We start from the raw sequence: 16,797 nt of genomic DNA on the forward strand, positions 1-16,797 counted from the left end.
TGCCCTGGTGCAAATCTATGTACGAAGGATTGTGAGAGGTACCAGGCACCCAGATATCTCAGCAACAATTTAAACTTATTATCAATTCACCAAAACACTTGTTATTAACTTGCATAGGATTTTATTTACTTGGATTTGTTAGGGAAAGAAATAAAAATGATATAATAAATTTAGCAATGATGTCTAGGTCAGAGGTTTGTTGCAATCAAAGATCTAAAGCAGCATCTATAGAATTAGTGGACATCTGTTTTAATTATAATACTTTCTTCACGTCATCTCTTAAATAGACTGATAAAAACACATTAATACATAGTTACGTTTAGGTTTTTTTTTCAAATAGCAAATACCACATAATTTAGAAGGGCGATACTAATATTGAGATTTTTATCTATGCAATGTGGTTTACCTAGGTACACAATCAATCTTTAAACCAAAATGTACAAACATATACTTTGTGCTCTCAACAGTCTTACAGACTAAGGGGGTGAGTTTATTTAAGATTGAGTTTTAAAATGATAAACCATGGGGGCGCCTGGGTGGTTCAGTCGGTTGAGAGTCAGACTTCGGCCAGGTCATGATCTCGCGGTCTGTGAGTTGAGCCCCGTGTCGGGCTCTGTGCTGACAGCTCAGAGCCTGGAGTCTGTTTCGGATTCTGTGTCTCCCTCTCTCTCTGCCTCTCCCTCACTGATGCCATATCTCTTTAACTCAAAAAATGAAAAAACATTGAGAAATTAAATGATAAACTACAAAAGTAATAATTATTTGTTTTTGTTTGTTTTAAACTCAGCGCCAACTCCAAAATGTTGTTTTAAAGTAACTTCAACTCCAAATGAAGAAATGGAATGAATACACCGAAGTTTGGTTAAATGTTGGAGACCCTTTGGTATCAACACTCTCTTTTTTGGCCCCAAACATGTCTGTCTGTGTCTTCTCACCTCTGTTCTGCTAATTTCTGTGGAGCAAGAGAGGGAGCTGATGCTGAGGCTCACGGGTGACTGCTCCTTGGAACCTTTCCCTGTAGATACTCTTCAACATGAGAAATATTTTCAAGCAAGTACATTGGTTTAAAAAAAAAAAAACAAACATTGTAAGGTAGTTTCATTTGTCATTTAAAAATATGCTCACACAGGCAATTCATATGAAAATGGATTTCTGCTTGAATTATCTAGCTAATTACATCAATTCTCCTCTTTGCCTTGAGCTTATACACATTACTTATGATAGCAACAGCTGACCCCTATAAATCAATTAATCAATACTGATTAATTCTTTCCCCTCAACTGTCGCTTTCTTTGAAATGAAGAGTAGGTTTATGCTTATCCATAAACATCGGAGACTTAGACATACAAGCATTGTCTGGAATCTTGTTCTGTCTTGTATCTAAATGGGAAGTGTGTTTGAGTGCAGCGTTAGGTACAGACAGTTCACATAAAATATGCTGAGGATATGCTTCCTAGGAGGTATCGCTTTATTCAATACCAGAAGAACATTTCTAAAGAGAAGCTCACAGTTTAAACTGTCATCCAATAGAAAAAATTGTAGGCTTTTGGGGAATAGTGGATGCTAGGGCCATTCCATGACAGTGTCAACATGAAAAACTTCATTTTCCACATGAGAGAAGAATCGAAGTGTGGGAAAGACACACTCTTGTAGTAACACTGTATTTTCTGCATAAAATTAGAAGCATGAATATTTTCTACTTTTGCATCTTAGTCACAATGAAGGATAAAGAAGGAAAAATATCAAAAGTTTCTTCACAGAATTAAGAAGTTTTTCATTGATCAAACAGCTATTTCTTTCATTGTGAGTCCTTTGTGTCAGTGGCAGAAACAGCAGTTTGGTGTTTTTTTAAGATAGTTTGGGTTTTCAAAGAAAACTTTGCTATTTTCCTGTGGAAATTACATGGTATTCTGTTAAAACTGCCTTCCAGGAAGGAGTTTCAGAAGAGATACAGGTAGGAAGAACAATGCAAAATGCTTTCATTTCAGAGTAGCTAGGTTTCAGTGCTTCCTACAGAACGAACAGAAGAAATAAGAAATATTTTCTCCCTCATAAGACATATATCACTCCTGTAATTTTTACAAAATCAACTGAGGCAAATTAGGGGTTTCAAAGCTAGTCACCTTATAAGTTGTTAGGAAAAAATTTGCATTTAAATTGCTCTGTGCAGCTACTTTGAGATTTTCCCCTGGAATGTTTATGGCTCTTTTTTTCATTAATACTTAAAAAAATACAATTTCATAACCAGTGTATTACTACATCTAGTTGTATTATGAACAGGCACTTCATTTCATAAAATAGAAACATTCAAAGTGGTTTTGGTCGACCAATCATTCAGTCGGAATACTTGAATTCTTCATATTGAATACTTACTAGTGAAGTTAATCTGAAACCATATCAACTTTCCATTTCTATTACAGAAACTAGGTCATTAATAGCTGTAACATAGGGAATAACTTCTGTTCCTACATGGTTTATCCCTAGAATTGAAGATTGTCCAGAACTTCTTGGAACTTTGCCCCCCAAATATTTCATATATATAAAAATACAGCAGATTTCTTTTTAATAGATAAACCTTAGGTATTATTTCAATAACTTGCTTTTACATATTCAGAGATGTAGATATAAGAAAATATTAAATGTGCAAAATGCTCTTTTATATGTACATTTAAAAATACAATGTAATAATAGCTTTGGAATTGTAAAAAAGTCATTGGGGGGAAAGTCTTCAATGTCAGAAAATCTGGTTAGGTTAGAGCTTTTGCTTGAGGAATTGTAAACAAACTTCTTAAAATGCTGCGAGTTTTCTCAGTTCTTTCCAACCAAGACACTGTCGAACACATCAAGTCCTGCTTTAAAGTAAACCTGAGCTGAATTAATGCTGTTCAACACCTCTGACAGGGCTTCCTGAATGGTCTCATTTGATGCAAGTAACTTGCAGTGCTCCCAAGCCTCCAGGAGTATTGAAAACTGGCTTGTCTTCCCATCAAGGTGGTACAGGATATTTCTAAAAACAAATACAGAATGTGTAAATGCTTCATGCACAATGCTATTTTCATATCAAACATCATAATAAAAATTTCCAAGAAACAGTGACATTTGTTGTAAATGAAGAAATTATAAAAATACAATATTGTCTCCAACTGCTAATGAATTAATGGATATAGACGTTGATCAAATTTCCCATAGTGATGAGGGATAATTAGACATTATATAGCTCCCTCATGGCAATATACAGTACTATCTATGAAACAAAATAAAGTAGTTTTGCTAAAAAAAAAAAAAGAATCTGAATCTGATGAAGCTTCTAAATCTAATTGCTAATAAATACAAGAGAGACAGAGAAATATGTTAAATGAGATGACAATGTGTCATTAGCAAATACAAATGGTGGGGAGAACTCTATAGGACAAATGATCCAGTATATTCAATAAGCAAACTGAAATAAAAAAAATAGGTGACAGAAAAACCTCTGGACTAAACCTCATTCCTGCGCTATTGACATCTGGGGCTGGATCATTCTTTATTGTGCAGCTGTTCTGTGCATGGCAGGATGGTTAGCAGTATCCCCAGTCTCTGCCCACCAGATACCAGTACCACTGTCTTTTACTTGCCTCCATCAGTCTGGGCTGCTGTAATGGAATACCATACACTGAGTGGCTTGAATAACAAAGGTTTATTTATCTATCATGATTCTGAGGCTTTAAGTCTGAGATGGAGGTGCCAGCATGGTCGGGTTCTTGGCTAGAGTCCTCTTCCTGTTTACATTCTCATCTGGACTTCCTTCGTGCATGCACACACATAGACATCCTGTGTCTTCTCTTTTTATAAGGGCATTTGCCCCATCAGGAAGGCCTCCTGCATGAACTAATCTAATGTAATCAGCTCCCAAAGGCCCCACCTACAAACACCATCACACTGGGGCTAAGTGTTTAACCCCTATATTTTGAGAGGATACAAACCTTCAGCCCATGGCAGCTGTGAAAACCAAAAATGTCTCTGGACTGCCAAAATTATCCCTTACAGGGCAAAATTTCCCCTGATTGAGAATATTGCTTTAGACCAAAAGAAACCTGTCAACCAGTCATAAAGTAGACTCTCCCAGGTTTTTACCCAAATTGTTTAAAAAATAAGAAGCAGTACATAATTCAATACTAATAGAAGATTTGTTAATATTAAGGAATTGTTAATATTTTAGGTGTAATGATGGCATCATCAGAATGCTTTCAAAAAGTGTCCTTATTTTTTAGAAATAGATACAGCAATATTTGCAAAGGAAAGGTTATCATGTCTAAGATTTTGCTTAGAAATATTTGAGGGGAAAAAGGAGACTAGAGCCATAGATAGTATAGAGGGGGATAAGCGTAACCATTAGTTACTAATGTTGAAAATGGATAATGGGATATGTTATACTATTTTCTCTTCTTTTGTGTATATTTGATATTTATAATACTGTCTTCTCATAAGTGTGGGGTATATAATACAATGTGGCCGTGAAATGTATTCAAATTTCTTAGAAAGAAGAATTTGGCCTTGGGCAAATCTCAAGTGGTCCCTTTTATCATTGACAGATATAAAGAGATGCATTTTGGCAGAAAACTGTGGATTATTAGATCATTTGACTTACTCCCAGTCCAAAGTAGCTGAAATTCCATAGTCAAATAAGAGAGGCAGATATAAATAATTAAAATACACTTGTCTAATTGTCAGATTAGAAATAGAAGGGGTAGTGATACAAGATGAAGGATTACCGTGGAAAAAGGTCAGAAAAAAGTTCATAATAGAGAATATTTGAATTTCATGTTGAATCAACAGTTACAACATGGTAGAAAGCAGAGACAGCACCCTATGCAGGAGGGATGGTATACACAAAGGTACACACTTAAAAAACGGCTTGGTACGCCCAGTGGATCAATGCCGGTGTTTCTGTATGACCAGTGTTCAAGGCCAGAGTCGGCAGCTTTAGGAGAAGAGCTGGACAGCAAGGTCTGGCCACCCTAGAGGCCCTTCCATACCAGGCTAAGAAAATCACATTTTCACCTCCAGGCATTAAAAAAAAAAACAAAAACAGCGAAAGGTAGATTTGATTTTCAAATGATCACATTATAATATAAAGTCTGGAGAAGCACTTAGTCCACACGAAAGGGGACACTGTTGTGAGTTACACACTGAGAGTTAATTTTGAGAGACAAAGTGAGGGCCACAGTGCAGATTTAATTAGTTTATACTTTCCCTAGCACTAACGTCCATTTATACAGAGTTCTGGATTATTGGTTCCTGTCTCATCAAAATTCCTGTACCTCAGCCTCTCCTGAACTTCTCACATTGCACTCTGTGGTGTATCGAATCTACACGACCCTTCATGCCAGAACCCTGCAGATCATCTCTTTTCCTTGTGTGTCCAAGTCCTCTCTGATAATATTGACTTCCCCACCTTTTCAGTGTCTCTTCTCTGCCATGGGACCCTGCACCCTATATTTCAAGGATATGCTATGACATCCTTGCTTTCCACATCAGGGTTGGGAAATATGTTTTTTATCAGGTCTGATTTAGTGTTGTGAACACAGAAGATCTTCAGTCATGGTCATTTAATTTACTTAAATTTTTATCGGCTTAGGGTAGTGATAGGAACTGAGTAGATCCTCAATAATATTGGTATAAATTACATCAATCCAGTTTAATTTGCATTTTAAGTATTAACTATTTAAGAATAAAACTGTCTTAAATTTCTGTATTTGTAGAAAATTTTAAGCTGACAATAACTACATATTGCGTGGCAGTGGGGCAGAAGATCCTTAAACGGAAGAGCCTATTTCAATGAATTTTTCAAAACAGATCATTCAAAGTGAGAACTATCCCTAATAATCCAATCCAAAATCCTTGAATTTTGTGCCTATGAGTAAACTTGGTATTGTATGAATTAAATAGAGCAGTGAGGGGCGCCTGGGTGGCGCAGTCGGTTAAGCGTCCGACTTCAGCCAGGTCATGATCTCGCGGTCCGTGAGTTTGAGCCCCGCGTCAGGCTCTGGGCTGATGGCTTGGAGCCTGGAGCCTGTTTCCGATTCTGTGTCTCCCTCTCTCTCTGCCCCTCCCCCGTTCATGCTCTGTCTCTCTCTGTCCCAAAAATAAATAAAAAACGTTGAAAAAAAAATTAAAAAAAAAAATAGAGCAGTGAAAGAAAGGGACTTCCTAGATTCCAGATATTCTTGAATTCAGGCATAAATTTGTATTAAGAAACATATAGTCCCTGAATATGGGAGGAAAAAAATATCTTCCAAATGGAGTGGCCAGTGGGTCATGTGCAATTCTCTGGCCATAAGCTGTACTCTGAGAAAAATTTGGATCTATTTCCAGAATTAGAACACTCTTTGTAACAGATTTCCCTTCTGCCATTCCCATAGCATTTATAAAATGAAAGAGACTGTCAGAAGAAACCATTCAACCATGCTAACATAATCATGCAAGCAATTATACATGTACATACATACAGAATCCATTCATACATGCTTTGACTTGTAAAAGTGTTGATTATATCAAAATAACTTAAAGTAGTTAGAGTTAGTGAAATACCTAATGACAATTTCCCTAAATATTAGTTTTATTAGTTTTACATCACTCAAGGGAGGTAAATAAAATAAACCAAGTAATACAGAGGAACCTTGATACAACCATGGAATTTTTCCAAATGGAGATAAAACAGCCTCAGATAGTCACATGTATTCTCCTACATGGCACAACCTATACAAAAATTACTTTTTTCATTTTTACATACTCTTTCTCAGTTGCTTTTTTTTGTTAAACTTTATTTATTTATTTTGAGAGAGAGAGAGAGAGAGAGAGAGAGGTCAGGAGAGGGTCAGAGAGAGGGAGAGAAAAAATCCTAAGCAGCCTTTGAGCTCAGAAAGGAGCCCAACATGGGGCTTGAACTCACAAATCCTGAGATCATGACCTGAGTGGAGATCAAGAATCAAATGCTTAACTTACTGGGCCATCCGGGTGCCCATCAATTGCCATTTTTTTAAAAAAGTGTGGGTTTTTAGAGTCAAGATACCTGTCAAACATATTTAAATTCATAGTGAGCCATTGAAACAAATAAACACACACGCGCACACACACACACACACACACACACATATATATGTGATAAAGGAAAATGATTTAAAAATTAAGATCTTTTGAGGATAAAAACAGTTCAAATATATCTTAATTATTCAATCATTTAAAAAGTACTTCTTTAGACATAAATTATACTGCTTTACCAATAAGAATTACTAAATTAGTATAATACAAATATTTAATCATCTATCACAATATTTACAATTTTAAATTCTCTCCTTCCACTTTATCAATTTTCTGTTTAATTATAAATCATTTCATGGCAAATGTGTTTTCAGAATCTAAGAGTGCAATAGATATTTTCAAAAGCTGTACCAAAAACACTTCCATTCCTGGAAGGCATATTGCTAAGCATGCTGACAAACAAAAATATAATCTTTGTTATCCAGAACTGCCTCATAAAAGAGTTGAACGAGTGCAATTAATATATTATGGGAAGCATGTTTAATACTTTTGGTTCTGTATAATGACCTTTCCACATTTTCAAAACTCACTGGCACCAAATACATTTCTACATATACATTCTATGGTTATTAAATGTTAAATACTATTAATATTAAATTTAATGATAAGGTATTAATAAAACATGCTCATAAAGGTTACAAGATTAATCCCTCAATGACAATTCATTTAAACATGAGCACAGCCTCTAATATATATATGTACAACTTTAGCCATAACCACTATAAAATATCTAGAAAAGTGATAATGGAGAAGAATAAAAACACATCCTTAAAAGAATGTTTAGGTCTAAAGCACAAGAAATATAATTACTGTTTTTTGTTTTGTAAACTGGAAAGCAATACATACACTTCTTAAAGACCAGTGCAATGGAGTCTACAGTGTGCCAACATTCGTTTTTCCTAAGTAGTAAGCAACACAGTAAAATACGTTTATAATGACTGTAAACAAGCCATGTGAATAGAAATGGACCCTTTTTGGTTTGCAAAATTCCACAAGGAGCTAAACACATTTTCCATATGCTACATGATTCAAGTAGTAAGCTGTGGCAAGCTATTATGTAAGATAAACACTCATATCCATTTCTACCCAAATTGGATACAAATCAGCATAAAACTACAGATACTGAGATTCTACTTGAAGATAAGTAAACAGGATTCTTTCATCATAATGTAAAACTTTCATTTTGGGGAGCTATTTATATAACTTAAGTTAGTTGATCTTTATTATAATAGAAATTTTTTCACCTGGATAGATTGTTTTATCTTATAAACAGATTAAGAATAACAAAAATATCTTCTTTAAATTTTCATGAGAAGAATAATTTCTCGTGCTGATTTCCAGAAGTAGTTCATCTTTTTCTATTTTTCTTTTGTGTACTAAATGTGTACCATTTAGCTTCCTGCTTACATAAAATAAATTTCTATATTTGGAGCCCTTTTTCAAAAAAGTACCATCATAGTATTTTAGTTTTAATATTTTAATGGAAGACAAAAATCAAAACCCAGCCATGTTTTTACATTTCATCACATACTTTTCCATATCTTTCTTAGTTCTAAGAACTTTCTTACATATTCAATCATTAACTCTAAGTTCCCTAGGATCATCCCTGGGGGACAAAATTACTGTAACATTTTTTAATATGAAAATGATTCTTGCCTTTGGAAATATTTCAAATTAGATGAGTGCTTTTGATGGAAACTTCTAAGTCAAAAGCTCTTTGTATTCCCATTTATGTCACCAGCATTGAACCTCAGTTAAATGGAGTTAAAAGATTTCAACGATACATACTATATCAGAGAACTTAACTATGTCTTGCTTTCTCATTGATGGGTCATATTTTTCAGCTTAGGGAAGACTGGGAATTGGCAAATAGCCAGTCAAAGGCACATTTCTAGCAGGAAAATAGGATAGAAAGAAAGAAAATACACTTGAAGAGTTTTCATGTCAAAAGTCTACCCTTTACGACCACAAGAAATTATATTCCTTAATGAATCACTGTTGCTCTTATACACACCTCCTTTAGGCCAATTCAGAAAATTTCCTTGTAGAGAGAATGGACTGTGCTATTAATTCAATAAATCACCATCTTATTTGCATACACACAACATGTATCTCAGTATGGCATGTAGAGACATCAGACCTAATTAAAATATTATTTAATTGAAATCATTTTCATAGTTATCATGTTTAAAATAACATTAATTCCACCCTCATGCCTATCTTCCCTCATCTGTAACAATTTGGATCTTATAAATGTAATTCATACAGTCATCCTGACCCACACACAACACAAAGAGACTACTAAAAGGAAAGTGTAATACATTATTGATGACACTAATGAAATTACAACACACATCATTCATTTTAATGGGTCTGTTTCAATGACACATCACGGTGACCAGGAGAGAGCAGTGCCAAACTCAGAAACCTAATTAATAACTCCTGCAAGCATCGGTGAAGGAGATGAAGCATCTTTACTCAACTGACAAATCTTTTCCATTCAGCTAAGGCAAAGGAAAACTGAAGAAAATGAAATTTGAAACAAAGGGAGCTAAAGTATTCATGAGTCATTTCCTTGCGTGTGAATTAGCAAATTAATGATGGAAATGATGACTCTCTTTCAAATGTTCCTTCCTATATTCATAAATGGGTGCAGGATGCCACCCATCCTAAATTTGAATTAACATTCATTATACTTCATGTTGAGAAACTCCTAAATGAGATCACAGTAAATAAGAAACCATGTCTTTCAAAATTCATTGGAAGTACATGCTGCCTGCAGAGACAAAAGGCCAGCTCCGTTTTTACAACTGTGGCTAATTCTTTTTAAGGATTATACTAACTGTACTCCATAGTTAACAGTGGATTGTTGTATTTACATCAACATTAGGAAAGATCATTTGACTTGGATACTATGTCCATGAGAATTCACAAAATACATGGCTGCAATACTTATAATACAAATTATCTTTTCAACTAAATCTGAATTTGGTCTATACTTGCAAAAGCAGAATGAGAACTAAGACCATTGCTGATATAGTCAAGCCATAAACTCACTCTGCGGACAATTGAGATTGAAATAACATGTGTGGTAGATGGTTTACAAAAATGCCTGTAATTATTCTCCTCCCTCTATGCAGGCCTCGTCAAATTTGAATGTAGCCCCAATCCATCAGGAAGTGGAGTCTATTTTCCTGCCTATTGATTCTGGTTTGGCTTTAATATTTGCTTGGACCAATAGAATGTGGCATATGTGGTGAGCCTATGCCTCAGAAGATCTTGCATGCTTTCTCTCTCTCTCTCTCTCTCTCCCTCTCTCTCTCTCTGGAACCCTGACAAACCACCATGTGAACAATCCTGTTAGCATGCTGGAAAAAAAGAGAACACATGGAGCAGAGAGGACCTGTTCAGCTGAGTGAGGCTTCCTATTCTAGCTTGTCTCCATCCAAGTTGGCCACAGAAGCACTGGCTATATATATAAACACAGCCAAGAGGTACACATCCCAGCCCAGATGAGAAGAATCACCCAGGCTCAGTCCAGCCTAGATGGCCATACTGAAGACTTACACACAAAATAAATGGTTGTTTTAAGCTGCTAAATTTTGGGGTGACTTTTAACGGAGCAATAAATGATTGATATGATTTGTAGTGTATTTCTTCCCTGTGGGAAGGAAAAAGTTAATACAGGAATCAGTTCTCTATTCCCTCTTAACAGCATTGACAGAGTACAACCTATGCTGTAGGTTTGACAGTTCTTTAAGTGACTAGCTGAATTTGGTAGACACTTGAAAAATCATGCCAAACAATCCTCGTGACATGTGCGTTACAAAGTTAGGATATCTGTGTTCATTCATTTGAAGTTTTAAAATCTGTTAGGAGTATCAGGTGAGATTTTTTTTTTCTATTAAACCAAAAAATAAGTTAATCGTTATAGCATACTGGGTTTTGTTTTGTTTTGTTTTAATGTGGATCATCTGCTTGCACTACAATTACATATAAAAGAGAGCAGAGAACAGAAACACTTAACTACTGTATTCTATGTCTCAGGACTTCTCAGTCCATCCAACTATATTATTTCTCAGGGGAAGTTCCCTGAGAAGAGGCTATCTTTTAAGATAATCAAGGAAGATGCCCTTGAGTGGAGCAGTGTTTGATGGTTTATCAGTGAAGAAAAATTCTATTTCTGCACTCAAAAATTTCCCATTAAATCAAAAGTGGGCCCAGAAATCAGACAAAGATTAACACAGTCCTTAGCACATTTCAGAATTTGGAGAAGATGGTGATACAGTTGACCACTTTTCCCCACACTCATGTAATTATTTTCTTGGTTTTATTTCACCATTGTTTTTTTCTCTCCATCTTACCTTCACCTGGATGTATGACTTAGACCTCAATGTTTAGATGACTTTTCTTTCTTAACTTACTTGGAACTCATTTTCTCTTAGTATTTGAGTTTCTATCATTAGCAGGTGTGATCTGTTACCTTCCAAAGACAATTTCATTTGATTACCCCAAAGGCACTTGACAATTAACATAACAATACATTTCCTTTAATCTATGCTCCAAATATTTGCATTTTTCCTTCCTCCATTATTCTTTCCTTACCCTCATTACTTTTAGTAAACAGCAAGGCTGAGGCTACAAAACCAAACAAAATAACTAATTCAGGTTTTTCTTCATTTGTTTTTTTAATCCAGTAATGAAAAGGATGTGAACTATTTGTTTTGAAAAGTTCATTCTAAAGGCAAAAGTTTATAATTTAGGTTGTGTCTATTTAAACAAAGTGAGTAATTGAGCCAATATTGATCTTTTGGCTTATTCTACTCAACAGCCCTTATTAAACATCTAATATGAGTAAGTTGGTGTGTTAGGTGCTCAGGGATAGAAAAGAGTTCATAGTCCACGTCAAAAGCTAAGCACATAATGAATAAATTATTATTTTCATATATTGTCTATATAATGCATTTAGAATATTATATGGTATGAGATTATTTCATTTCATATTTTACAAAACTTTTCACTTTATTTTATACATATGTATATGTATATTAGACTGTGAGAAAAACATTGCTTTGTTATAAATGTTTTTGTGTATCTTGTTTCTCTAACTATGTCATATGGGCATATAGTACAAATTCTGTAAATATTCTGTGCAGTGCTCACCATACATCTTATGGTTTGCGGGAAAATCTCCAGAAGTAGAGATCCTAATAGTATCAGTTTAATTTGATACATCTGATTCTAATCGTCATAATATTGATTTAGATAACACAGTCCTAATCAAGTCAGCATAAGGTAATTCCTTAATCAAATGGATTATTTCAACAGTGGGCATACGTTGGCAGTTATATTTGAAAGGAGACTTTCTGCAGGATTCTAAGAGCCGTAGTTTCTGGCTTTTTGAGAGAACCACTGAAGGTTAATCCCTTTTCTGCTTTTGAATAGGACGGGTTATGGATATGAAATCTGCAAATGGTACATCACTTTTTTCCAACAGGAGGAAAATCAGCTTTAATATGATACCATGGAAGTAGAACTGGAAGACAGAAATGTATTCCCTGGTCATATGACGGAGATGATGAATCCACCAACCTAAAATTTGCTTTTCCTCTTGACTTTCAATTATGTGAGTCAAGATACTTTACTACTTTGTGTAGGGTTTTATGCTACTTTCCATCAAATGTATGCAGATATACAATACTTATTAATTATATAGTTATTAAAAACACATTTTCCTTAATACTTATATCTTTTTACCTGAAAATTTAGATAGTTTATTTAGTTGAAGTCTGAAAATAATCACCTTGAGGTTAAAAATGCATGGTTTTCCTTGAATAACAAGTATTTTATTTGAGATGATTTGAACACTTAGAAATTAACAGAACATTAAAGTGTTTAACTTTAGCTAGAAGGAAAGCTAAGTACAGAGCGAGTGACCAATTGAAGCTATGAACATTGATCACAAACGTTGGAGGTACTTAATGAAGGAATGAATGTTTTAATGTAAAATTTCTCTCAAAAACTAGAAGGATTACCTTTCATATTTTATGGAATTGTCACACATATTAACTTACTAAAAATGTGACAAAAATAATGTTTTAAAGGAACTCTGCTGTTGTTCCTTAGCAGAGTAAATTTGTTCACAATTTACTGGAGTATTACTATATTAACTATTTTTGCTAGTATAAGGAAATAAAATGCTGTGGTTTGTATTTGCAAACAAATCAATCCATATACAATCTACTATGCAAACTTAAAGAAAACTAAAATCACCTAATTTTGCAGTCCTATTAATTGTTTTCAAAATGTAAGTACTGCATAGGCAATTTTATTATGTTGAAGTTGACTGTAAAAAATAAATACAGATTGTGAATAAATAGTAGAAATATCTATTTGCTTAGGGAACTCAAAAAGAAGATGCACTCATTTTCACTCTTAGTCATGGTTGCCTCATTTATTTAAGATTTAAGGACCCGGGAGAGATCATCCAATTGGCTGACTTAGGTCACATGGCTGTCCCCTAGCTCAGGAACAAAATATCTGGATCCATTCACCTTCTGTTGGGGGGAGATTAGCCTTGTTTCTTACCAACCTCATAGGGAATTCCTCTCATATAGGAAGGAAGTTCTGATATTAGGCAGTAATAAATTTTATTTTTTTTTTACATTTTTATTTTTTTTAGAGAGAGAGAGAGCATGCACACATATGAGCAGATAGATGAGGGGCAGAGGAAGAGAAAGAGAGAATCTTAAGCATGCTCCATGTCCAACACAGAACCCCACGTGGGGCTCAATCTCATGATAGTGAGATAATGACCTGTGCCAAAATCAAGAGTTGGACATTCAACTGACTGAGCCACCCAGATGCCCTGCAGCAGTAATAAGTTTCAAAACATCAACCCAACAAATATCTATTACACTAGTGATGGGAAGGGAAAGTATATTCCAATAGAATTCTCTTGGAATTATCCTCTAGATTGCTGCTCTACTGCACAGCATTTGCCCCTTTATATTAAAAGTTAACAAGTGCTCTATAATATTCCAACTGCAGTTATCAAAGTGAATGTGTATAAGAATAACCCGAGACAATTTTAAAACTGATGAAGAAACTCAGCTGCAATGGGTCTGAAGATACCTTAGAGGAGTCTGCATTTTTCCTATTCCCTTAAGTCTTTTCGGTGATACCCATACATTCTTAAAAATTCCTTCCAGTGAGTTTACATTTACTAAGAGGTCTTGTTTTATTTCCAAACAGGTTTCTTCCAATGAATGCATTGGAAAGGAAAGACTCACAAGTATTAACTGATAAAATGAAAATGTTGGATTATATGTGGACAGATAACTAAAAAAAATAATGAGGGAACGGGAAGAATATAGTGACAATGGAGGAAAAAAATAATCTGTACTCAGATTGTTTTACAAGTGCCCAGTTCCTGCTCAAAGATGAGGAGACAAACTGGAAATCTTAGATGATGCATCCTTAGTGTGGCTTCAATGAGAAAGTAAATTTAGAATTTCAACTCTTAGAACAATACTCAAAAAAAAAAGTGCTTTGTCCTATATCAAAAGATTGTGATAAACATTTCAGTTAAAATAAATTGCTTTTCAATCATTTGATCATTGACTGGTTCTGCTTTATGTCAGATGAAAGGATATATACCTTTTAGGCAGTATGTAATCAAACCTTTACTCTTAAAAAGTAGGAAAGCAGGGGTGCCTGGGTGGCTCAACTGGATAAGCGTCCAACTTTGGCTCAGGTCATGACCTCATGGTTCATGGGTTCAAGCCCCGTGTTGGGCTCTGTGCTGATAGCTCAGAGCCTGGATCCTGCTTCAGATTCTGTGTCTCCCTCTTTCTCTGCCCCTCTCCCACTTGCACTCTCTTTCTCAAAAATAAATAAACATTAAAAAAAATTTTTTTAAGTAGGAAGGCAAATAGGTATCATTTTGAGTTCCAATTCTCATAGACAGGTGGTCATGACTTGAAGTGCTTGGTTGACAATGGATTCGTGGCTGTCTTGGGGCCCCAAATAAAAGAGATCTGTTATTACTTAGACTCTTATTTGTACACCTTCCCTCATTTAAGAATATGTAGTCCATTCTCCTGGTAATAACACATAGGTGTCTTGAAGCAATCAATGGATGTATAAACCAAGCTATCACAATGAAGGGAGAAAGTCATAATTATTTGGTTTTGCTATTTAATGTAGAGTCAACTCCAGTACTCCCTTCTAAATTGTATAATCTAAATTCCCTATTTTTCCTATTTATGAATTTTAATTAACTGAATAATTTCTAAATTTCTCCTTTACTAGGGGCTCTAGACTGTGAGCCTCTATTTGTTTAAGCAATAGTCCAATTTGTTATTAATCAATTAAATTATATTTAAAGAAAACAATTAGAATTTATGCTTTTTTTAAAATAACTATTTCACAGATATTAACTCTTTTTTCACTACCTGAAATAACTAGTTTTTGAAATAATTGAATTTATTCGGTGAGTTCAGTTACATCCACCTTCTTTCTTAAATCCTAATACTTAATATATGCAAAAATGTATATACACAATTCTTAACTGAACTCATTGGAACTGTGGCTGAAAATAGGAAAAAAGTAATTGGTTCTTTGCAGTGGACATTGTATATGAATCATGTTGAAACTTTTTCCATACTTAATAAATGTTCTGATAGACACATTAATCCAATATGCTGAAAACATCATGAAGTGAATTCTGAGCCATACAAAGGCAAAGACCATTAGTAGTAGAATGTGTTTAAAGTATGTAAATGAGGGTACCTGTGTGTCTCAGTTGGTTAAACAACAGACTCTTGATTTCAACTCAGGTTATATCACAGGTCCTGAGATTGAGTTCCCTGCGTTGGGCTCTGCGCTGAGTGTGGAGTCTGCTTGTGATTCTCTCATTCTTTCTCTCTCTCTCTCTCTGCCCCTCACCTTTCATGCATGTGCATGCATTCTTCCTGTCTCTCAAAATAAATTAAAAACAATTTTTAAGTATGGAAATGTTGGGCAATCTGTAAGAGGATTTTTCAATTTTATATATTACACAATATGATTAAGTCATACATGATGATTAGGTTATAGAATTTTAGTATTTTTAGCACTTAAAAAAAAACAGATCCAAGAAGATTTACATTTCAATAGAAACAGGGGAAAGAACATGGTAACAATCATACTAATTTCATAATACCTAAGAAAATCTAGGAAGAATTTTAAATTAGAAGATGACAGAGATCAAAGAAAAGAAATTACCTTGAGAGCTCATTCATGAAGTATTTATGAAGTACCAAGGACTATGTGGGATATGGAAGAATTAGAAAAGTGGTCTCAATTTTGAAAGGATTTTTGAGTTTTAAAGTAGTAAAGAGTGAACAGTTTCAGAGCTCTTGTCTTCTGCATATGTGGCTAACATTGAAAACAAAGTAAACTCTGAAGTTCAAGAATTCTACCAGTTTTTCTTGCTCAAAAGACCTTAAAATGAAAAATAAATTTCTTTTTATATGTTTGTATTTACTTTGAGAGGGAGAGAGTGTATGCACGAGAGAGAGAGAGAGAAAGAGAGAGAGAGAGAGAGAGAGAATCCAAAGCAGGATCTGTGCTGTTGGCACAGAGCTGGATGCGGGGCTCGGTATTATGAACCTTGAGATCAGGATCTGAGCCGAAATTCAGAGTTGGATGCTTAACTGACCAAGCCACCCAAGT

The 16,797-nt window shown here is 34.7% G+C and overlaps 1 protein-coding gene across 8 annotated transcripts in view; it reads right to left on the bottom strand.

Moving 5' to 3' along the window:
• Positions 1–1,450: 1,450 nt before the first annotated feature.
• The window catches only part of NAALADL2 (N-acetylated alpha-linked acidic dipeptidase like 2), a 1,336,058-nt gene continuing 1,320,711 nt past the window's right edge, over positions 1,451–16,797 (bottom strand). For all 8 annotated transcript variants that reach the window (XM_049629585.1, XM_049629587.1, XM_049629586.1 and 5 more), the window contains one exon: positions 1,451–3,007. In XM_049629585.1, coding sequence (XP_049485542.1) covers positions 2,809–3,007 — 199 coding nt within the window. In that variant the 3' untranslated portion in view covers positions 1,451–2,808. The remainder of the gene's footprint in view (positions 3,008–16,797) is intronic.

The sequence above is a fragment of the Panthera uncia genome, chromosome C2, assembly GCF_023721935.1.
Source record: "Panthera uncia isolate 11264 chromosome C2, Puncia_PCG_1.0, whole genome shotgun sequence".
Taxonomy (NCBI): domain Eukaryota; kingdom Metazoa; phylum Chordata; class Mammalia; order Carnivora; family Felidae; genus Panthera; species Panthera uncia.